Below are 25,466 nucleotides of genomic sequence, written 5' to 3'. Positions count from 1 at the left end.
TTTTAGTATATTTAAGAATTTAATTTCTATTTTTTAAGAATGTGTATTTTTATTTTTTCTAGAATTAAAGTAAAATTTAAGTTTATTGTTCAAATATAGATTTATAAATTCATTTAAGAAAGATTGAACATGTTTAGCATATTTTTTAATATTATATATAAGATGTTAATTTGCATCATTAAGAATGTGTAACTTTATTTTTTGGAATTTAGTAAAATTTCAAGTTGATTATTTAAGAATTGGTTTATTAATTTATTTTTAAAAGCATGTACGTGTTTAACACGACTCTTAATAGTTTGTTTAAAATGTTAATTTGCATCATTTACGAATGTGAATCTTTATTTTCTGAAATTAAAGTGAAATTTTCAGTTGATTATTTAAGTATAACTTTATTTATGTTTAAAAAAAATTGTTAACATGTTGGGAACGTCTTTTAATAATATATTTAAGATATTAATTTGCATTTTTCAATAATGTGAATCGTTATTTTCTGGAATTAAAGGGAAATTTTAAGTTGATTATTTAAGTGTAAGTTTATTAATTTGTTTTTAAAAACGCGTTGAGAATGACTCTTAATACTATATTTAAGATGTTAATTTGCATCTTTTAAGAGAGTGAATCTTTGTTTTCTAGAATTAAAGTAAAATTTTCAGTTGATTATTTTAGCATAAGTTTATTAATTTGTTAACTGGGTTGCCCACCTAGGGGGGGAGGGGTTAGGGGTATTTTCTCTTTTTTGGGGGGCTTTCTATTGGGGGGGGTATTTATGGTTTTCAGGGGGTGGGCCCTTGCTCTTAGGGGGGACACCCCAGTATTTAAGATGCTAATTTGCATCTTTAGAGAAAATGTAACTTTATTTCTGGAATTAAAGTAAACTTTTAAGTTGATTATTTAAGTTTATTTATTTATTTTTTGAGTCAAACTGGCCCTGTTTTAATATTTTCTTTTTTAACTTGTATGTTAGAAAAATTTTACACGTGTATTATCTGTAATAAAAATGATTTCAAAGCAAAGTTTTATTTTTTGTTATTTCTAAATTGGAAACAAGAAAATGTATTACTTTATGATGAAGTTTAAAAAAATTTCTACACGTCATGCAAATCTAATAACAAATACAACTCATTATACGACCTTTAAGATTTCAATTATGAATAATTAAAAGTTTAAGCCATGTGTACATTACATACAGAATTAATTTTTGCTGAAAGTTTGTCTCTTTCGAAAAAATCTGTTGAAATAAAACAATATTTTAATGTTTCATTTTATATATAGCACAATTCCTAAATTAAAATATAGAGGCTCTAAAAAAGTGCATTTGAATGCACTTAACATGTTTTTAAAGAAATGATATGTGGAACAAGTTTGATTCATTGTTTTGAAACGGCGTTGTAGAAAAATATGCGAACATGCAATGCAATCGAAATGCCGGCTATTCGTTGGATATCCGGCCCGAATATCCGAATCCGGCAGGTAAGGGGGCACCGGATATCCGATATCCGGCAAAATCACTATCCGGTGCATCCCTAGTCCCAACAGTGTTCTAGTAGACAGGTTTTACTGTATCACCTTTTTGCAGGTAATGTTCTAAGGCGAACGCAATACACTTCAACAGATCACCTTTGGATGTGCGACTGAGTAAATTGCCATTAGTTGTTTTCTTGAAGGCGATTAATATCCAAAGACTATCAGTTAAATTAACGATCCTTCGCCGACATCGTCTAAGCGTATCTCTGGAGTTTATCAGCATAGACAAAATTATTTTCTTGATTAATGAATAAATACTTTCTGGTTATGTCATAATTAAATCATACCGGTACAAAATGACCGGACTGTATAACATTTTTTTCGTTTTCTTCTACCTCTTCTCAGAAGGACCTGCCTTCTCACACCCACCCCCCATCGTAGTACACAAGCAAGAGAGAAGTTTGGATCTTCAGATAAATCAACTTTTTCTCATTAAAAATGGCGTGCTCACGTGGAGAGCATTCGAGCATTCATTGGCTACTTTTGAATTTTTTGACATGTTTACATGCCCCTAACGCCAAAGCATCACATGGGCTAAGTAATTCCTGTGTAGTGCTGCCCTCTATGTGTCACAGCCGGCGTGAATGAGAAAAACATCGTAGGATATCAATGGAATGTTAAAACTTGGTTTTAACAGCCACCTTAGCTTCCCAAGGGTCCGAAAAACAACGTCCTCTTTTTTATGACATTTTTGAGGTTCTAAGCAGAGAAAGCAAGAAAGGAACCCGTTTGGACCCACAGGAAAATAGATTTTAATCCCTTATTCTGGTTTCTTTCCACCTTCGTCAGTATGAGAAAACTGTTCTGTGTATGAACTCCATGTTCTATTGTTTTTCTTTTGTTGTCTCTCTCGTTTTGAGTTTTCTTTAACAAAAATTCCTATTTTTTTTAATGCTATGGTTTATGATTTGCCGGTTGTTGTGGAGATTTTAATGGTCTTTCCCAAAGGTATTTTAGCATTAATCATATACGGGGGGAAAAACGGTGCCTCAGAAATGTGGTCGTTAAAGGAGGTGGTCGCTGTATAGAGGTGGCCGCTCATAGAAGTTTCACTGTACTTGAATATTTTTGTTCAAGAATTTAATTCTTAATTCTATCGAAACAAATTTCTCTTTGTTTCAGAATATTCAAGTTTCAATGAAGCAAATGGCAATTGAAATTTTGATCAATAAAATAGAGCCTGAATGGTGGCCAAGGCTAACTCAAGATTCTTATAAACCTGCCTGGTTGAAATTGGATTTTGATAAGTTGAAAACAGATGATGAAGAAGAGGATGAAGAGCTTAATACAGTAAGGAGATCACATTTTTATTGACACTCCCCCCCCCCCCTTTTTTAATAAATAAAAGTATTGAAATTTGACTGTAATGCAAAAAATAGATGTGTTAGCTCTTGGTACATTGTATATTATTAGAGGAGCAAAGAATAATAGCCCCCTCCTTCAGCCTCCCTGCAAAAGGAGAAAAATAGCTATTGTCTTTACTAATAATAAAGCTGAAAATCTCTCTGTCTGGATATCGGGATCTCTCTCTGTCTGGATCTCTGTGACACGCACAGGGGCGTATCCAGACAGAATTCTCGGAGGGAGTCATTTGAAAAAATAAGATGCAACGGAAAATTTTTGAATTTTACAAATATCTATATAGTCCACCTTTAACTAGAGCATTTATTAAGGAATTTTCACTAGGTGAAGCAAGTGTAACATAAAGGCTGTAACCTTCCCAATAATTTTCCTCTTTTCTTAACAAACGTGTGCATATATCGTTGCTTCAAAATGGTATTCCTGTAATCAGTACCATGTTCAGAGGCGACTCTATAGGACTTTTGATTTAAGAAGAAGCCGATGTAATGTTAACTCTGGAGTAAAGGGGGTCCGGGGGTTTCTCCCCCAGAAAATTTTCGAATTTGTAGTCTTAAAAGCGCATTTTAGACAATCTTTCGTAATGTTAGGGGAGGAGAGGTTCGGTGGTGCTCCAATGTCTAGTAGCTCTGAGAATGCAGTTTTATACGATCTTTGATGATGTTAGACAAAGGAGAGATTTGAGGGCCCATCTAAGGACATTTTTTTTTATTTGTAATCTTAGAAATGCATTTTAACTGACCTTCATAATATTAAGGGCTCGGGTGCAACCCCCTCTCCCATTTTTCGAAATTGAAACCTTGAAAACGCAAACAAAATTGTAGCTCTAAAAAGGCTGTTTTAGACGATTTTTGGTGATGTTAAGGAAAGGAAAGAGTGTAAAAAGCCCATCCCAGGAAATTTTACTAATTTATCGACTTAAAAACGCATTATAGACTATCTTTGGTAAGGTTAGTGGTTGAAGAGATTCTAAGGTCCACTCTCAAATTTTTTTCAAAATTAAACTCTTTAAATTGCAAATGTAGGCAATCCATGAGTCATGAGTAACTTTTAGAGGACCAGCAATTTTACAAAATTGAAGCTCCAAAATGTAATTCTTGAACACTTTCAATGATGTTAGGGAGGGAGGAGTTCGCCTCCGGAAATGTTTTGAAACTCAAGCTCTTAAAACAAAATTTAGGCCCATTTTGAACGATGTAGGCAAACAGGAGAGGTGGGGTCCCTCCACTGGAAACTTTTACAAGTTACTTTTTATAACGTGGTTAGTAGAGGATCTTTGGAAATATTAACAAGAGAAAGAGTAGTAGTTTGGAGGTTTCCATATTAAAAATGGAATGAAGAATAATTACACATCACTGCATAAAGCCAGGTTAAAACTTAAGTGTAACTTTAACTTAATGCGCAATCATTAAATGCATAACTTTTTATCGGACAATTACTAACACATATCCCTTTTCTTTCCCGCAAGGGGGAAGTAAACACATCTTACAAGACGAGCCTGTTATGCTAAACGAGCACAAATGTTTGGTATACACTTGATATTTTTGAAATTTTTGTGGGGTGGCCATGCCCTTCCTCTGGCATTGTTTCCATTCTTGTTAGACTTAAGATGAATTACAATGAAGTTTCGTTTTTTTTTTTTTTTTTTTCATTTTTAAGCTTGGAAAGAGGGTTTAAAAAAACTATACTTGAAACTTCCTCAGTGTGGTTTCATGGCTCCCCGGCGAGGGGAACTTTGAGGTATATTTAGCTCTAAAAAAGGTTTTAAACTATTTTTGAAACTTTCTCAGGGTGGCCAGAGCCCCTTCTCATTGTTTTCCTTAATATTAGACTTTGTATGTATTATAAGGGAAATTTTTTACATTTTTTCTCAAAAAAGGGGACTTTACCTATTCTTAAAATTTCCTCGGAGGGGGCCATGGCCCCCTCCCTGGATCTGCCCATGGACACACATAGTGCCGAGACCATTCAGATGATTTTCATGAAATTTGGAACAAAAATAGTTTGTAGCATGGGGGTGTGCACCTCGAAGCGATATTTCAAAAACTTGATTTTGTTCTTTTTCTATTCCAATTTTAAGAACATTTTACCAAGCAAATTATCATAATGTGGACGAACAAACTACCATAACGTGGACTAGCAAATTACCATAAAGTGGATGAACAAACTACCATAACGTGGACTAGCAAATTACCATAAAGTGGATGAAAAAACTACCATAAGCGACCATGGGCGAGCAAATTAACATAGCAAATTGGCAAGAAATTGACCATCCATTATGCAGGCGAACCAAATGCCCTTTTAATTTTCTACTACGGTCAAAGCCATGCGGGTACCACTAGTAAGAAATAAAGAGATTTATTTGTGTGTTCGCTTTTAGTAGTTGAAGAAGTTTGGTTTTGTGTTTTGATAAAAAAAACTAAGTAGAGCATTAAATAGAAGTTAAATCCCAAACTATTTCAATAAAACATCTTTTTCTCAAAACGCTCAGAATACTCCTTGCTAGCCTAGAAGGGCTACTAGGCTAATAGGAAGACTTTCAGATTTAGATTATGATACCAGACTGAAAATTCTTACCATTTATAGCCTGGAGCAAAAGAGAGTTAGGTGGAGGGGGGGATTCAGATGTTTAAATTAATCAAGGTGAAGGATGTTAGTAGGTAAGTTAACTTTTTGCATGAAAGACAGGAAAAGAAGGGCTATTCAAATCTCAGGCTGATCTGGAGGTTAGCAAAAATTACTACGTGAGTAGGGTAGTAGGCGTCTGCCTCTCCCCCCCCCCCCCCCCACATTTCGAAATCTTTAGCATTTAGCATCTAATTAAATATAAATTTGATTTTAAGGGCAGATTACCAAAATAAAACTTAAAAATTCAGCATGTTTTTTTAATTCATTGCCACTTATGTAATAAAATGCTCAAAAAATTAAGTTAAACCAATTGTGTAATTGATCAATATAAAAGTATTGTAAATCTCTGTATATGTATTAAATATATATATATTTCACTCATGCACATGGACGCTCATATAGTGGGGCAAGAGAGGGCTCAAGCCCGCTTAGAAATTGAAATTTGCTTGCTTTTAGTACTTTTTTCTTTGCAAAAAATGTAAAAACATTTCTTCTCCAGACATCAATAAATAAGTTATTAAATTCTTCAAATTTTAATAACTCGAATCTGTACAGAAATCGGTTTCCAGGGGGAAAATACCCTTCTAAACCATAGGGAAAATATCTGAACCCCGCCCCCTCTTAAAATTTTGCATATGGACACTCATGCTCACACTTTAGAACAATTTTGCAAATTCTGTTTAAACAATATCAATTCCGGAAAAGGTTGCCAAGAGTTTATGTATTTCATTACAATGGCCCTGAAAAGGAAACAGAAAAAAAGATGAATGGAAAAAAGTTTTCCTTTTACCAAAATCAGTTTTCTCCTTTAAAAGATAATATAAATGTTTATCAATATAATATTAAATGTGTACACAATTTCATACGCAGATTCCCCCCCCCCCCCTTCCTGTTTCGAATACAATCAGTCACGTTATACCTCAGTCAAAGAGGAAAAAAAACACAGCTATTTTCCAAGAATATGTTTGCCTTATAGAAAAAGTTCTTACGTGTACTGCTAAAGTAGGAAACTGATTCCAGAAGAGAATAAAAGCCTGGAGAAAAAACTAAATGTGCCAGAAAGGAAGAAATATCTAGATAGGTGAAAAACCTTAAAAAATTACAAGATTGGCAGGGATGACTCTGTGTTCTATGAAAATGAAACAGAAAACAAAACAAAAAAAAAAAGGGTTGAAATTTCTGAAAGAAAATTGAAATTTTAGAATATAATAAGAGAAATGTTTCGCTGGTGGTCGCTGCGCAGATACATTTGCTGTAGATATGTGCATTGGCTGAAAATTGTTAATAATATCTATGTCACTGATCATCTTCAAAATTTGAAGATGAATCGATGAAAAATGGTCATTATTTCTTTCATGAATACATGATTGAAAGCAAAAGGTATTTTCTTAACTAAAAGTTTTACCTACCTACTGCATGTTGATTTTCATTCCTGCAGATAGTTTTAAGCTTACTGTGCTGTCCAAAGTGCCTTTAGTATTTATTAAGTTTCTGTTAAGTTTAAAACTAAATATTTGTGTGGCAGTTTTTAACACATTGAATGTTGATCCAAAACAGCTTTTGTCTACTTGTTTTTTACTACTGTGCTCTGTACTTATTATTCTATCAAATTTCAGCCATCTTATGATGCCGATCGAACTTTATCACGCATGCATCATCGAAAGAAAAAATATCAAACAAGAGGTAAAATATTTATATTGCATGAAATTTTGGTTCAATTCCTTTGTTTCTCTGTTTTTATTAATTCCCTTTTTTTTTTCTTTTCCAGTGGAAGAGTTCAGAAAAATTTACCTATTCTTGTATAATTTATCCCAATTCATTGGTTTTTTGTATGTTCTAATTGTTCTCAGCATCCATTATGCTAAAGATGGTCCATGTAAGTTTTCATTAATTTTTGCATTTCTATATTGATTATATTTATGACAGAGGTTTTCAGTCAGTGTTAGAAATAAACAATTGTGAGTGTGTTTTTCAATCAAAGGTTTCATTTTGAGGTCTAGATTTCTAAACCGATGTGACAACTTCAGTGCCTAAAACTTTGGACTACGTTTGAACGGAAACGTTTCTTTTTATTTTTCCCTATCACAACCCTTGACACAAACGAATAAATGTTCCTTTATTTGGTATTGATTATTGTATCCACATTAGGGTTAATGCATTATCAATTCCATATGTATAATATTTCTAGAACACAAATATTTTTCTTCTTTTGTTCCTTTTTTGTTTGTTTTATATTGATTTCAAATTCCTATTTTTAACAAATTCCTACGTTTGTTTCTACGTTTTTCTAAAATTTTAATATGAATCACAATCACATAATGTTAGAAACAGCAATAAGTTTATGTGTTTCACATTTCTTTTTTAAACTAAACAAATAACATTAAATTTCATGACATAGTTTGTTTAGTGAAACCTTGAAAAATCTTGGGGTTTTTTTTATCTTTTTTTTAAAAACTACTTTGGCCTTTTTTTTAAATTTTAACCGCAAAAAAAGTCATCATGTAAAAGAAGAAATCTACTTGAAAGGTAATTTCTCCAAAACTTAGCATTCTTGATTTCCAAGTAACTTAAAATTAATAGCACAGTAGATTCCGGCAAATTGAATCAACCGTTTTAATGAATCAAATTTTCAAAAGCAGAAAAAAATCCAACTTTATTGAATCCAACGCTTTATGGAATCAAAACTTTTTAAAACAAACGCGAATCAAATAATAGATGACCACTGTATAATGATAGCATGTTTTTATATTTTAAACTTTTGCAATAAAAATAAAATAGTTGAATGGTAATTAAAAAATCATTTTTGAAATAGATATTCTGCTTCAATTTGCATGTATCGTTTTGTAACTCTGCATCATAACTATTTTGTTTTGCATTTCTGCCTTCTCTTGTGTGTTTTTTGTCCTTTTTTTCATATTTATTTTTAGGTAACAATAATAAATATGTATAATCAATGCCAGTGCTGTTGATCAGGGCCATAAACAGACTTTTGTTTCGGGGAGGGTTTTGCCAGCACATTTCTCATGAAATCTATATGACCAATAAAGATCAATTTCATTTGTATAGTCCTCTGGTTTTTGTTACAATAGGTTAATTTAATGGGGTTTGGCTACTTTATGGGATTTAACCTCAGCAAGTGTAAATGGTGATGGGTCTATTAAATAAAGAAAAAAGTGATGTCTACATTACATAACTTCACCCTTATTAAATATTCAATGTCTTTTTAGCATGTAATCATATGCATGCATTCCATGTAATACCTCTTAAATTCATATTTTTTGGCACTTACAAAATATGTTAAATATAGAGTATGGCAAGTTTAAATTAATAAATGTTGATGTATTTGTTCTCAGATATTCAAAAGTGAACGAAAATGCATTATTGTTTCGTAAGAAATAATTTTTGTAATAACTTCAATAAAAATAGATACTGGAGATAAAGCACTGAGTTTGTATAGTTCATCAATAGTAGTATTTTCATCTTTTCAAAATGAAATTGAAAAAATAAGTAAATAAATAAGAAATAAATCAGTAATGATAAATTTTTCAGCAAAAACATGTATAATAAAAAGCATATTTTGGAACAGTTTTGATTCGGAGGTGGGTTTGAACCCTAAAAACCCACCCCTTAAATATGGCCATGCTGTTGATGAGTATTGTAACGAATTTTCTGAATGTTAGATTAAAATTTAATTTTTTGCATGAATTCAGTTGAAAGTCCTGATTTATGTTTTCTATTTGTAGCATTTATGGGAAAAGCATACCCTATTGTAAAGAATGCCTTTAGTTTTTGTCAGTTCTTTCAAATATTGGAAGTACTTCATCCATTCCTTGGCTACACATCTGGAAGTGCCATACCACCATTTTTACAGGTTAGTGTTTTTTTTAACTACAATTTTAACTCCTATTCTGTTGTCTAATGGTCAGTGAAGTCCGACTGCAAATGGGTAGGTCCTGGGTTTGAATCCCGGCTCGATCTCTCTCTTGTCCTTATACCTTCTTTTTGTGAATGTGTTGTTGTGCTGTGAATGGTTGGTTGCCTACTCTATAAACGGGACGGGTACTTATGGCATATGTGTACTGTGGAAGTCGAACTTCACACCAAATTACGGTACAGTTGGAAAAGTTAAGCAGAGCACCCCACATTGCTGGCATAGCTGGCACAAGGCAACAACTCCTATTCTAAATTAATTTTCTTGTCCACCAATTTTTATTCACCTTTTCTCAGAGGTGTGACATTGATGACAAAGTATAAGTGTTTAAGATTAAAATATCAATGCTTTGTAACATCATATTTTTCAATGCTTATTCATGTATAGTACCTAATGTGAACTCCCGGATGTTCTGAACACATTTTGATGGTCCCGGTGAAACTCCATCGACTTACTGTATCAGAGTATTAACTCTTAAATTAATTAACTTTTAAAAAATTGTTTAATGGTTTATTGTTTTTTTTTTTTTTTTTTTTTCCCAATGAGAAGGTTTAAACCGCTAAAACCCTCCACTTAGACACGGCTCTGTAAAACACAATATTAGCATAGAAAAGTGCTTGAGCAAAGGTTCCACAGTTTCAAAATTGATTTCTAAATGGAGACTTCATATTTATGCATGCTGGAGCTTCCTGTGTTTTGAAGCTTTGTCTGTGACCGAAGTTTTGAATGAAAAAAATATAAAAACACTTCTTCACGGAAAGGAAACAGTCCAGATATGAGCCCAGTAGAGAACATTGGAACCATTGTAAAGAAAAACTTAGAGATTGAACTTTACAAACAAGAATTTTCTGATAGCAGGACTCATCCAAATTTGATACCATGATGAGGAAATGCAAATTTCCGCTTCATTTTTTTTTTTGGGGGGGGGGAGAGAAAAAAAAAATAAATACTATCACAAACTGAATAAGTTTCAGTGACCTGAGCATTCTGATTAATTGAACTTTTTTACTTAGAGGGAAAGTACCATTTTACTTACTTTCTAAATACTGTTTAAAAAGTAAGGTAAGTCATAATCATCTAACTGTAAACAAGGCAGTCATTGTCATTATTGAAATCTAAATAATTCAGTCACCATAAGTTTTGGAAATATTTGCTGAAATTTGATAAAAATCCATAAAAACCTAACACAAATTGGTCGACTCATAAAAATGCTTTATAAAACCATAAAAGCTGGCAAATCTTCATAAAAATTACAAACAGTCCAAGGAAAATCTGCAGGTAAGAGTGAATTACAAACAGGGCTAGATTTACGTATAAGTTAAACAAACTATAGCTTAGGGCCCCTGCTTTGAGGTAGACTCTCAACTTCCGAAAAATTGCATGATTCGTTCCTAAAAAAAATGGTAAGTGCTTGGAAAAACTAATTTCATTTTCAAGTCCTTGAAAACTTTGAAAATTTGAGAAAAGTGTTGCTCTCTCTACAAACCTTAAACTTTTAAATTTCTAACAAATGGGAGAGGATAGGGTTGTTTAATCCCCAATGCAGTAGTTTGTATTGCTTGCTTTTATCTTACTTCTACTGCATATTTGTTAATCTGTTTAGCCAGGAAAAAAAATGTTGCAACTATTCCTTTTTCGTTTTCTGCACTACTTGTAATTGAAAAAAAGTTGTTTCAATGAGAAATCGATGGTTTATTTTTCTTTTTAAACTTAAAGTAGCTGTTTCTTACAAAGTTTGAACAATACTGTAAAACAATGCAATCTAGTACTCAATTAAAGACTGGAAAGTGCTAATGAGCCTTAATAATTAAATGTTCTAGAATCCTTGAAAAAATTAAATAAGTCTTTGAAACTTCTAAGCAAAGTGTACTTAAATTTTATTCCTCATCAAGTGTATAGATTATTAATTGTTCAAATGATCTACTTCGATTGTTACCTATTTTCTAAATGTGTACACCATTTCTTTTAAATCATTAACTTACATTACAAAGCACATTTAAAGCATATTATTTGTTTTTTTTTCCACAAGAGAGCCTGCGTCACTTTCTTGATACCAGTCTAGTCTCCCTAAAAAGAACAGAATGCAAAACACATTAATAAAACGCGACGCACAAAAAAGTAAAGCATGGCTTTATATTTGCGTCACAGGAAAAGTACAAAAACATGGGGGAGGGGGGTATTTAAAAATGTTGTTCAAGAAAAAAGCCCCCCCCCCCCAGGAACTCAGTCCTAAATCCGCCTATGTATCTGCAGCACTTGTGCCATCCTATTCTGCGGATAATCAGGAGAGTTTACTGTACATACAAGTAATGTACAGTAATCAGGATCCCCCAAACCTACAAACAGCAAAATAAAGCTGTAAATTTCGGAAAACAGAGAAACTCAGTGTTGCCAGATGTCGCCGATGAAACCCGCCCAAGTAGTTAACAAAACCCGCCCAAAACTGCCAAAACCCGCCCAATTTAATTCCCCTGTTCGTTAGCTTGAGTTCGTCGAGCACAACCGGTCGGTTAATCACGTGACAGCAATGACGTCAGCTAATGCTAGAGCACTGGTAGTGACATCCTTATTTTCACCAGTGAGTTACCCCTACCGGTCGCTCCATCGAACACAACCATTGACAAGCACTCAAGCATATTTCGCTCACTCCTTCCCTTTCAAGAAAGGCGTATCTAAACTAATATTTTTTTCTTGGTTTCATGAAAAAGTGTAAAAAGTTAACTAAATGCATTTATCTGATATTATCCCTTCTGAAAAGCACCGTGCAGCTCGCCAATCAGGAGGGCCATGCTTGCCATGTGAGTAGCTAGTCGTGACGAGCGATTTTTGTTAGTGACGTCATCAACCGTTTCCTCCCTGATTTTCTTTCGTCCACTTCGAAATTAACCTTCTTTTTGCCATCTCGGGAACTACCTGTTTATTAATTTGTTTTTAATTAACCTGCACAAGTCTGCTTGTTAACATAAACATACACACGCCTACACAAAGACACCCTATTGCAAATTGTGCTTGCGAAAACGCATATTTTGAACCAAGATATATGGGGAAAAAAAGCTAAGTCATCAACACGCGAAATTTCAACCCGCCCAAAAAACCGCAGCCCGCAGACGGCAAAGTTTACCCGCCGTTATTTCTAAAAATCTGCCCAATTGGGTGGGAAAACCGCCCACCTGGCAACACTGGAGAAACTTATTGAGAAAGTAGTTCTGTCAAAAATAAGCTGAACATAAAAGTTTTGACCTCTCTTCTTAAGCATATATGTTACTGATACTAATTTTAGGTATGTCTCTCATTAATTTTAGGAAATAGCCTTGACATCTCTTCCTATTTATGCATTAAATACTTACTCCTGAAGTTTGATAATAGAATTGAAATTTGTTGTTCAGTTTAATTTTTGTTTACTTCTTAGGTTTTTGGACGAATGGTGATGCTGATAGGAATGATCAATGGTGAACCTCGTATACAATCAAAACCAGCTGTTTTTTATCTCATCTACATATATTCACTAAGTGAAGTGTTTCGGTAAGTTTTCCCTTCATTGTATTAAATATTAACCAAGGATGTATCTAGAAAATTTACAAGGGAGGGGCGATTGATTTTCATTTCTTACTTTTTACTATATATACTGATTTAAAAATATTAATCACATAGGTTTGGGACTTTAATTCCAAAACAGTTCCCAGATCGGGTCCCAAACCCAAGCCTCCATTCTCCCAACATCAGTGAAACTCGGCTAAATTTCCATTTTTTGAACTTCATTTTTGACACATTACCAGTGGAGGGTCCCTCACGGGAGGGTCATAGCCCCGCCCTTGTATCTGTCCCTGATGTTAAACTTTGACAAATGAGAATTATGGATATTCCCTAAGTTGCAGGGGATGTCAATTGTCCTGTTTAGGAGGACAATGATTAAATTATTTTAGTTGGAGCTAATTGAAGAAATTTTTTATTTTTTATTTCTTCATTTAGAAAGAACAAAAATTATTTTTCTTAAAAAAATGCATGATTTTCATACTGTTTTTTTTAGAAGCTTTGAGTTTGCATCAGCATTGACAGATGATCAAATCCAGATTTCCCCACTTGCCATCCAACTTTTCCCCAAAAAACGATGTTTTCTATCAAAATTTCCAAAATTCAAAAATTATTTTTCCATTAATATTTTCGTAAAATAATCAACATCCTATGATATTTTTTTCTCTTGAAAATTCCCCCCCCCCCCCAAATAACCAAATTTTCTTCAAAAATTCCCCAACTTTTTTTTTTTTTTTGTCTTTATAAACACAAGCGCCTGCATCCAGAAAGGATTTTTACTCATATTGGATTTGATTGGATGGCACTGGCAGACTAAGAGGAACGTTAATGCGAATTTTTAAGAAAATATTCCATATAATGCGAAATGCAAATTCCATAAAGTTGAACAAAGCTAAACCATAATGCTTGATACAAACAATGTAACTACCAGATGTAAATATGCAAATTTAAGTACGAAAAAAAATCTTTTTCCCCTCGGGTTTTACCCAAGAAAAATAATTTTCCCCACAGAATTCCCCTCAAAACCCATTTTCCTAAAATTTCCCCAGAGAGCATAAAATTTCCCCAAAATGGGGAAATTTCTCCCAATCTGGCAACACTGGTTTGCATGAGTTTTATTTTTAAGAGTCACATTCTCAAACTCAAACAGGCCTTTTTTTTTTCTTTTTAGTTTCCTATTGTTTTTTAACTGATTAAAATCATATTTTCTTTTTGAAAAATGTGAATAAGGGGAGCATAATATCTGAAACGTTTTCCCAACTTAAATTGCATTTAATACCTAGCAGTTGCATTTTTACTGTACATCTGGAAGAAAAATATTGCAAAATTTCTGAAAAAATTATAATACTACAGTGCTCCACTTATATGAATTACATTTGTTCTAATCAGTTTTGATTCCATAAAGTGGTTAGTTCAATAACGCTGGATTTTGTTTTGTTTTTGACCATTTGATTCATTAAAGCAGTTGATTCAATTAACCACTGATTCAATTAACCGGTGTCTACTGTAATAATTAATTTTTAAAATCCACTGATTTAAAAAGAGTGGATTACATTTGACATGCAGTGCACCCTCATTAATCCAGACCCTATTAAGCCGAACTTGACTTAATCGGGACAGCCATTTAGATGCACATACTGTATAAACAAAAGGCGAGATAACCCAGTAATAAATTTTTCTTAGCCCTAATTTTGTATTTTTGTAATGCATTTTATAGTTTTCTCTTTCTCATTTTAATATTTTATTCTCTTGAATTCAAAATACAAGTTTTACTATATACAGTACTTTGTTTCTGTCTTAGGCTCAATTTATAGGTTATTTTGTTTAATCCATGCTTTCATTAATTCGGATGACCAGAATCCCCTATTAGTCCAGATGGATGAGGTTCTACTGTAATAGTGTTTTTTCTAATATAGTAAATACTGTTAACATTTTATAAGAGTGAGATAAATATTGATTTGGAATGAAAATAAATTGATGCATTCTTTTGTAAATTTGCTACTGGAATGCAGTTGTGCTTCAGTTTTAATTTATTTTGCTGATTTTTCTATTGTTCTGTTAGGTATCCTTATTACATGCTTCGGGTTTATAAAGTAAACATTGGTTTCATTAGCTGGCTGAGGTATACCATCTGGATACCATTGTATCCTCTTGGGTTTCTCTGTGAAGGTAATTTTCAAACTAATATTAAATAACTGCATTTTGTTTCCATATTTGTTCATTATGTAGCACTTATTACTTTATGAAGTTAAAATATAGTTGTGTACTTCATTTTGTAATGAAATATGTGCTACATTTACTGATTTAAGGGCAAAAATTATTTGAAAAACAGTAAAACTAAGAAATAGTTACTTTTAAATCACGAGGTATAAGCTAAAAATGTAACCAATCTTTTTAAGACTAATGACTAATAGTTATATTAAGTCAGCAGTTAATGTTCAGAAATATAAATTGCCTTATTTTAACTTTTTCCTTTTTTACCTAATAAAATTAGTACAGTCGACTCTCAATAACTCAAAGCCTTATAATTCAGAACATTCCTTTATCTCGAAGTTTTCATTCAGTCCCAAAATAATTTACTGTTTTCAATGCAAAGTTGTCTCTATATCACGAATGTACTCCTTTTAAGTTGAAGTTTTTATGAAAGTTTCATTTTCATTTGATGCATATAAATGCAGCCAAAATAAGAAGATATTTTTTTTCTTTAACTCATTGCTTTGCATCTCAGTTTGTATGATAAGGATAATTTATTTACAATAGTGCTCCTTAATGTTCATAGTGTTGCAAAACTGCGTGATAAGGCTACTTTTTGCCGAGGCTGACGACTTAAAATTTCATTGCCGGCTAATCTTTGTTGATGTAGACTAGGCAGAAGTAAAAGATTACTTGAATATTGAGGAAAGTCTAACTGGGTGTGAATCCTTATTCTGCGGAGCTGTTATAGAAGCTGTTCATAGAGAATCTGCTTGTGCAGACAATGATGAGGAATCTATCACCTCCAACTAATCAGCAAGTATCAGGTTTTGCAAATAATTTAATGCAGTCACTGAAAAATTCCAAAAACATGGATAAGTTGAACTGTGTTTAAAAACTAATAATACTTTAAAATGTGATTTTAAAAAAATGCAAGCAATCCAAAATAACTTTAAAGTATCTTAATAAAAAAAATTCTCTGTGTAGGGTTTTTTTTTTTTTTTTTTTTAATGGCTAGAAAAGGAACTTTCAATAACTCAAACAACTAATTATTCAAAGATTTTAGCCAGTCCCTTGGGACTTCCAGTTATTAAGAGTTTACAGTATTTGCTAAATTTTTACTTTCATTGTATAATCAACGTTTAGATGAGGTGTGCAAGTGGACCAAGACAGTTCTCACCAACGCAAGAAAAAATCCCTAGTCATGATAACGTAGCTGTAGACAAGGGGTACTGTAAAAGTCTAAAAGCTAAGGAGTTAAATCTCTGCTTTCAAAATGTGGCAACAAAATTTCACTTTTCCAAAAAGCATCACATCTGCCTGGGTAACTAATTAGATGAAACATATGTGTTTCAGTGTTAATCTAACAATTATATTTTTGGCAGGAGAAATTGAAAACTTAATAGAAAAAAAAGATGCTTTTGTACACAATTACTGTGTATAACGCAGTTTGATATTTTGGACCTCAAAAAGTAATGAAGAATTTGTATTTTGTAACTTAAAAAACCAGTAAGATAAGTTAGGGTATCATTTAATTTTGGGTTATGTTAACAGATTTAGTTTTCAATTGCCGTAAAAGAAGAGGCTTTAGTTTCCTTGCAAAGCCCCCCTTTCAACACCAAGGCAATGTTATTCCAACTTTTATAGATCTTGGCATAACACGTACACATTTTGGCTGTTTTTTACGCTTTACTCTTTAGTTCGGATTTGGCTGTTTTTTACACTTTTTACTCTTTAGTTCGGAATTTTTACACCTATACAAAAAAAACTCACATTTTTGCTAAAATTAAATAGTGTTAATTTCAGAGTGATAATTCTGTGATAAGCATGGGTTTCATTAAAATTATTTTCAATATTATGAAAGATTAAAAATGCTTTATCTATATTTAACACCACTTTACTTGACAAATTTTTATTGAAGCATGCTACTTCTTGTTAACACATTATATTATGCAACCCCTAAATTGGATATTAAATTTTCTAAGAAATGTGTCTGTTTGTTGACTTGTTTAAAACAACTTTTTGTATAAAATAAAAAAGAGAAAAAAAATTGTTTTAAGAATGTTTTAAAGGTTTTTTCTTGTGGAAAACAGGATTTTGATAACAGTGTAAATGTAGTAAGCAAAACAATTAAATTAATCAAATAAAGAAGGAACACGTTTTCAAAACAGATAGGAAAAAAATAACTAATAAATGTGCCAGAAATCGGGATCTTTTTATGAGTTTACACTTTTACTGATTTGTGTGTTTATGGGGTCTCTATCTTATTTCTTTTCCTTTCAGTGACTTTTGTAAAAATTGATAACTTCCTAATTAAGTAGTAATATTATGATCACACTGTAAATATGTGGGTCATTCTCCAGAAAACGTAACTTTTGAATGCAAATATTTTTCAATTTGGAAACCTTTCGTTTCTGTTTTTTTCGTTCTTACATGAAAGTGTTATCTACTAGAAGTAACTATAAACAATGGCCCAGCTAAGTTCCAATTATTTTACTCATAAATTAAAAAAATTAAAAAATGCCTTATTCATTGAAATAAAAAAAAAGAAAAAAATTTAATGTTTCAAAATCAAGGCCAATTTAATATCAAAGCAGTAATTTTGTTAATTGTGCAAACAATCAGCTATTTAATGATTAGTGGGAATATAATATTATGCACTTTTAATTAAAGGAAGGCTTAATCAGTAGTTTCAAGTGTATGTTAAAAATAGTATTTAGTAAATTTACTGGCAATTTATAATTTTGGTAGAATGCCTATTATTTATGTATTCCTCCTCCATCATTAATTTTCACCTCAAAAATAATAACATTGATAAGGTCTGTCACGGAGTTGAGAATTTGCCATTAATATAAGCCTAATAGATACATTTTTCAAGGAAAAAATGTTTTTTTTTTTTAGTTGCTACAATCTGCACATAAAAACATGTTAAGTTCTCTTTTTACATTAATTTACATCCCTGAAATTCAAGTTCACGGAGGTGAGAAATCAGAATAACCATCCATATTTTTTGAAGCAAAATCTTTCTTTTTGTTTTCCGACAAAAATCTCACAACTTCAACTGCAGCTGAAAATAAACAAGAGGGATCCCTTGTATCATGGAAAATAAAATTTGATGTCATTACTGCCACATGTTAACGAGGAATGGCATTTTGTGTTTAGGTAACGGAGGTAAGAATTTATTGTGCGACATGGCTTCTTGTCCTACTAAAACACAATATTAAAAAATAAATATACTTTAACAATTAGTGTTGTATATATATAATTTATCTCTCCACGTATTTTATTTTTCGTAATAATTGTTTTCAATGTTGTGTTGCAACTCAACTCGAGCTCGAAATGATTCGATTTCAGTGTGGCATGTTCCGCAATGGCGATAAAATAGTTATTATGTTTCTAAATAATGCCTCCTCGTCCAATTATCCTACATAAAATACATAAAGTACATTTGAGGCACTTGTGAAAGGAATAATCGATAAGTAAGTATATACTTTTAATTAAACAAGTTATTAAGCAACAAAACAGTCACATAAGGTGTGTGACATGCCAGGGAGGTGAGAATTCACATGTTGTGAACCCAAAATATACTAAAATAAAAATTATTATTTAAAAATTGTTGGCAGGTTTAAATAGATATATTTTTGATGAAATTAAAAATCATTGTTAAATAAATTGTTCCTTAAAGGTTTTACTGTAAAAGGCGTGTGACAGAAAAGTTACGCTTTTTGAAGAATGACCCATGTGTATCTTAACCATATTAATGTATTATTCTTTTTTTTTTAAGGTATAATCATTCTTAGAAACATACCATACTTTGAAGAGACACAGAAATATAGTGTTTTTCTTCCCAATCCATGGAATATTTCCTTTTATTTTCCCACAGTTATGAGGCTTTATTTATTAATTGGATTGTTTCCTCGTAAGTATTTTAAATTGTTGCTAATAGTTACATTTTAATTTTGACATAGTTTTTAGAATATTTTCCATTAAAACAAGATTAACCTAATTCATAATCCTATTTTAAATGTAAGGTAAGCAGAGCTTTTTTTTACTAATACATATAGCTTTTTTTTAATCTCATTTGCTTTGACAATAAAATATTTACAGTAGTCTTCCGAGGAACCGGTTCAAGTGGTACCAGGGGGTAATTCGGTTAAGTGAAATTCCAGTTAAAACGGAGAATCAAAAAATATATACAGTAGAACCTCTCAATTAGGGACACTAATGGGACTGGACAAACTGTCCCTTAAATAGAGGTGTCCCTACTTCGGAGGTAGATGAATTGATGCATGTTGTGTACTTAACTGAGTGTTATTTCATAATAAATGTAAACTACTAACGCATAAGATGAAGTATTGAAAATGTTTCATATCTAAAGTAAAATTCAGAATTATTCAAACTGGAAAAAAAAAGTTTATCACATTCTGTAGCATCAAAGTTTTGTAACTGATTTTCAAAAAATACGATTTTGAATTAATGTGTTACATGGATTTGTGTTATAAACAGTGTGATCACATTTAAATGTTTCTATACAAAGCCTGCCATGATGGGCGGCACCCTATCTGTCATGTCCATATGAAGAAATTATTGAGAGGAAAAAGCATTAATGCAGGACTCAGCAAGAACTTGAGCATAAAAATTAAGAAATATGTATATAAAGTCCAAGCAAACTTTTACCAATTAATTTTTGAACAAAAAGTAAACCTTGAATTCCAGTAAATTCGATATTTCTAATCTTTTTATATGTTTTTTTTTTTTTTTTTTTTTGTAACTTTTCTCTGTGACTGTCCTTTAAATAGAGTGTCCCTTAATGAAAGGCGAACACATGGAGGTTTCTATTCAAAAGGACTGGGACCAGAAAAAGTCTCCCTTAAATAGAGGTGTCCCTTATTCAGAGGTGTCCCTTAAAGGAGGTACTACTGTATATCTATGATAAAAGAATGCATGCTTTAGAATAGTATTAAATAATTTATTGCATTGAATTGCCTTAAACAAATGAAAAAAAAAAGATTATTAAACAAGCATTTCCTAATTTATGAACTAATGTCTTACCAGTTAAAGCAGACATCCGGTCAAATGGCAGCATGTTAATTAGGTATCTGCTGTGTTTGAAAAAAAAAATCAGAAAAAAATGCAATTGGCTACGTGATGACTGATTAAAGTTTAATTTTTGCACCAAAAATAAATAATAATGGTATTGTAAACATACCGTATTTTCCTCCGCGGGTGGCCTATAATCCGCATGTCCTAAAATCAACCTGAAGGAAATAAAGCTTTGTATAATCCGCGGTGGCGTATAATCCGCGGATAATATGATGTAAAAAAATGAAGTTTGAATTTAACATACCATTTGAGTAACTAAACTAAAAACGTGAAAAGGTAATTACTTTGAAGGCATAATCAAAATGAATCTGAACTATAATCTATATATAATGATTTCTTCTTGAAATCAAGATTACAGTATGCTAATTATTTGAAAAACAGAGTCAAGACAAAGGAGCAAACGGCAAAGGGCTTCCTGTAATGTAGATTATTTTACATGGCCTGAATCACGTAAAAGGAACATTCAAGCAACGTAAAATAACCAACATACAGGCAGGCTTCCAAAAGGAACTTGCAAGCAATGTAAAATAAACAACATTCAGTCGGCGTACGGTCTGTTAGGTGAATCGGAGCATTGGTGTTAAGGGAAAAAAAGTCACAGATAATCCGCGGAAGTGCATTATCCGCACTTCATAAACTTTGCCTTTTTTAACAGATAATCCGGGGATTATACGCAGGAAAATACGGCAGTCAAAATAACTGCCTTAAAGTTCAAGTTACTATTATTCAAGTAATTGAAGAATTTACATTTCATTGAATATTGACACTAAATCCAGTAAAATAATTAATGTCTAATTCAACTGATTTTTTAAAAAATGTTTCCATCATTTGTTTAATAATTTTTACCTTTTCTTTCAGTTTTATACTTTATGATGACATACATGTATCGGCAGAGAGTTAAAATTCTGTGCAGTGATCGAAACTTAAAAAGAGATTAGAATTAAAGTGCCCCAATGTGATTTTTCTTGACTTAATTTTCTGATAACTTTTCATCAATATTATGTTTTTACTTTTTGATACAAAGGTATAGCCAATTTTACATTATCTTTGTTACATATTTTATTGTCTATTCTTATTAGAATAATTTCAGACAAAAACTATGTGTATAAATTATGTTATTCTTCGTTAATGTTTTATTTGAAAGCGCACGAAAATGCTTGCAAAAGCTAAAATTACTGTAAAAGTTAGTTGTAAAATTGTGTACATTTCACATATAACTACATTTTCATGTAATTATTTAGATAAGAACTGATGTATTTATTAAACATCATTTTAGAATATTATATTTTGTTTAGCTGTTAAGGACAGAGCCCTCCAAAAAAATTACAGCTTAAAATTACTGTTGTATTAAAAATTTCATAATTGTCTATGAATAAATAATAGTTAAATTTTATTTGTATGCTTCTTTCAGCTTTAAATCTAACTAAAAAATATTGCTAATGTATTCACTTAATTTATTGCCCCCCCCCCTCCTTTTTTTTTTCTTCATGCCTTGAACAAAATTTATAGAATTCATAATTTTGAAAGTAATCAGTTGTATTTTAAAAGCTTTTATAAAAGCATTTTATTATAAGCTACTCAACAGACCTTAAATTGCAAACTTCAAGCCAATATATATATATATATATATATATATATATATATATATATATATATATATATATATATATATATATATATATATATATATACTCATGTTTGTGAAAATTGCAACACCAAGAAGGAATTATGCAAATTAACTGAAATTCACAGGTAATGCATAGCAGGACAAGATATGCAAACGATTAGAATTAAAGAGACATTGCGCATGTGTGGACCGAGTTACTCCTCTGCACTGGGGCTTAGATGCTGTAAATAAAGGGCAGTAAAGGTTTTTTCGAATCAGTGTATGATTATCTGACGAAGGTAGATGTTTCTCTAGTACTCAATATGCCTCGTCCAAAACGCAGATCATCATAAGAACGAGTAACGGAGTTAGAATGGGGCTGCATGATCTGCATGCGTGAAGGTGAACTAACGTATAGAGAAATCAGGGCCCGCACGTGGCGTAATGCCTCAACTGTGATGCATATTTGTAAAAGATGGACAAAGGATGATGAAATTAGCCGAAGGAATTGCACCAGCCCACGGAACTGAACGACGCCACAAGATTATCAACACCTCACCCGTTTAGCTGGGATGAATCGTATAGCGTCCTCTAGTATGCTAACACAACGTTTGAGTATGACTACAGGTGTCACATTTGCTGCATCCACAGTTCATTGACATCTACTGCGCCAGGTCCTGCATGCAAGGATTCCTTTCACCCTCAACCATCATTGCTTCTGGCTTCAATGGGCCCACCAGCAAGCCCAATGGCGGGCGGACTAGCAGCAACTTGTCTTCTCGGATGAGTCCAGATTTAATCTGCACTACAACGATGAACGTGTTCGCGTCGGAAGTTACACATGGGAACGTCACCTCCCAAAGTGTGCAATCCATCGTTATACCGGCATAACGCCAGGCGTCACAGTCAGGAGCGCTTCTGAATATCAAGGACAATCCCATCGACTCCAAATTACGGGTAACCTCAATAGCAAGCACTACTTCGGGGACACTGTGGCGCCGAAGGTACTATCCTTTCTTCAGAGCCTTCCTAGTGCAGTGTTTCAGCAAGAAAATGCATGTACATATGTTGCACGTAACGTACAGGTGTTCTTCGGTGCACGACAGGTTACGCTGCTTCCTTGGCCTGCCCGTTCTTGAAATATGACGCCCATTGAGTATGTCTCAGATTGCGTTGGTTGGAGACTTGCCCATGTGTCTTGTCCGGTAGAGGGTACGAATGAACTTCGGTTTCAGATTGAAGCCATATGAGATACTATTCCCAATCGTGACATTCAGCACCTCTTTGATTCGATGCCAAAACGTGTACAGGCAGGGCCACCGCTACCTGCAATGGGGCCCGGTACCAATTTTAATCCTGGGCCTTTCCCATGTCCCCCCCCCCCCCCCACCATTGCATATTTTTATACCGTCGTTTCATTTCCTGTGATACACACACTTCATAACAAATAGTTTTAAATTGCATTTAGACATCTTTTGCACTTCATCATCTATTGGCATATATTTGAGTATTGGCTTGAACAGGGAATAAATTATCTTCATTTCTTCAAAACATGCGTTTATATAATTTATAAAAAAGTCCAAAACTGAAAAATTATTTCTGCTTTGAAATTCAGATTCACGGGATATTGAGTTCATTACTTTGATGTATTCTGCTCCTTCGTCAAAAAACGTTTTTCTTTTATAATTTTTTTTTTTTTTTTTCAATTCGAAAGTTTGATTTTTAAGTCCGTTCATTTAAAAATCAATTTTGTGTTTTGAAAATTGCAGGCCAACCATCCCTTAACTTTTGAAGGTCTTTATGGATATCAGTTAGAACATTAAGCTCCACATCCACTGAAATTCCATGGGTTTGAACAATTACGCTATGTTTGTCAATACACAACCAAAAGGCTGACATAAGCATGCTCTTTAAAAACTGAAATATTTTTGAAACGTTTGCTTCACTGAATGTCTTTTTCCGTTAATTGTAAAGTAAGTTTTTCAAAAAAACGATCGAGTGCTTTCAATAGTCCTGGACAATGCAAAAAAACGAGTCGGAATTATTGAAAAAACAGTTTCATGATGGGCCCTACAAAGCTCCATGCCCTGGAACTATAGGTCCGGTATCCCCACCCAAACGGTGGCCCTGTGTACAGGCTCCCAAACCTGCGCGGGGTAGCTACATTCGATATTAATTTAAGTCTGCTATTTTCATTTCATTGATCTGTAATTTTGATCGTTTATTTGTAGCACTATGAATATTATGTGCAATAAATTTTATTCATTTCCAATAAGTCCTTCATGTTGTTGCAATTTTTACAAACATGCGTGTAGATTTTTGTTTATTTTACTTAAAGTTTTTGAATTTTGTTTATTTTTTAATTTTAAGTTTTGCTTATCTACTTTGAAATATTTTCACCTTCAAGTAGGCATTGCTTTGAAATTATTTTGCAGGTTGACTAAATAATTTTAAAATTTATACATATTTTTTGCGTGATCAACTAAAAAAAACGAAAAACACTACAGTCACTTTAATTACTTATTATAGTAATGTATTAAAATAATTGTAATTTGCCCTCTTCATCATTATTTCTTTCACTGCTAATTGAACACTTATTTCAACACTGATAATTGGATTTTAAAACTATTTTCTGCTTTATCTTTTCATCCTCATGGTATTATAGTAACACCTATAAAATTATGCTCCATTCCATAACAAATAGAAATGAATTTCTTTGCAGATGTTATATGCAAGATACTGATCTATCAAAGAGTCATAAGAAGATCTTGCATTTGCTTGGAGTTCTGAGTACCTTATCATCTACTTATGCTTTAACTCTTTCAACCCCAACCTGCCCAAAGCCGGTCATATTCTGTCCCTTGTGGACCCCAACCTGCCCCGATCTTGGGGGGCAAAGTAGCGGAAAAAAAATTTTGGTTGAAGGGAAAACAGGTTCTTGCACTTACGCTTGCTTTAAACTCCAAGCCCAGCTGTTTCTTCTCCAACGCGACTCGTTCTCCATTTCATATTTTTGTGCTTTCAGCATGGCCCCAGAACTCTAGAAAATTTTTTTGCCAGCAACACGTTTGAAAGAGTTAATTATCTCATAAAAACAGTTCAAAAAGTGTTATGGTGCATCATGTTAATTTTAAAATATTTAGGTATAATTCATCAAAAGACAAAGAATTAACTTTCTAGGCCGTGGAAGTGGAAGCATCACCGCCGCAATAACTTGAGGCCAACGACTGCCTTGAATGCCTAGCAAAAAATAAAAATCAAAAGAGACTTACCGCATGATGAGTGTGTGTAGACGTAGGAACGAAACACTTTTATTACTGCACACATTTTATTTAGGTCGAATTTCGAAGCACACAGGAGTTGACAGGAATTTTGAATGGTGATCACCAGGTTAGAGACATTTTAACACTTACATCCTTTCGAAAAAGACTAAAAGAACAGCGGATGAAAAGCACACAAATGTTCAAAAAAAACATATAGCTGGAAATTGAAAAGTTCGTTTAATGGAAAAAAAGGGGACAATGCTATTGCTGGGTTCGCGAAAACAGTCCACTTAAATGGGGGACAGACGGGATGCTCTTTTCAAGATGC

The 25,466-nt window shown here is 32.7% G+C and overlaps 1 protein-coding gene across 1 annotated transcript in view; it reads left to right on the top strand.

The window, feature by feature from the left end:
- The window catches only part of LOC129224637 (very-long-chain (3R)-3-hydroxyacyl-CoA dehydratase-like), a 32,452-nt gene extending 10,885 nt beyond the window's left edge, over positions 1 to 21,567 (top strand). The window contains exons 3-10 of the mRNA XM_054859119.1: positions 2,647 to 2,814; positions 7,128 to 7,194; positions 7,280 to 7,387; positions 9,255 to 9,382; positions 12,852 to 12,964; positions 15,036 to 15,142; positions 18,951 to 19,085; positions 21,128 to 21,567. Of these exons, the coding sequence (XP_054715094.1) occupies positions 2,647 to 2,814; positions 7,128 to 7,194; positions 7,280 to 7,387; positions 9,255 to 9,382; positions 12,852 to 12,964; positions 15,036 to 15,142; positions 18,951 to 19,085; positions 21,128 to 21,207 (906 nt within the window). The 3' untranslated portion in view covers positions 21,208 to 21,567. The remainder of the gene's footprint in view (positions 1 to 2,646; positions 2,815 to 7,127; positions 7,195 to 7,279; positions 7,388 to 9,254; positions 9,383 to 12,851; positions 12,965 to 15,035; positions 15,143 to 18,950; positions 19,086 to 21,127) is intronic.
- The last annotated feature ends 3,899 nt before the right edge of the window (positions 21,568 to 25,466 follow it).

This window comes from Uloborus diversus, chromosome 6, assembly GCF_026930045.1.
Source record: "Uloborus diversus isolate 005 chromosome 6, Udiv.v.3.1, whole genome shotgun sequence".
Classification (NCBI taxonomy): domain Eukaryota; kingdom Metazoa; phylum Arthropoda; class Arachnida; order Araneae; family Uloboridae; genus Uloborus; species Uloborus diversus.
This window is presented reverse-complemented; position numbering and strand designations above follow the sequence as displayed.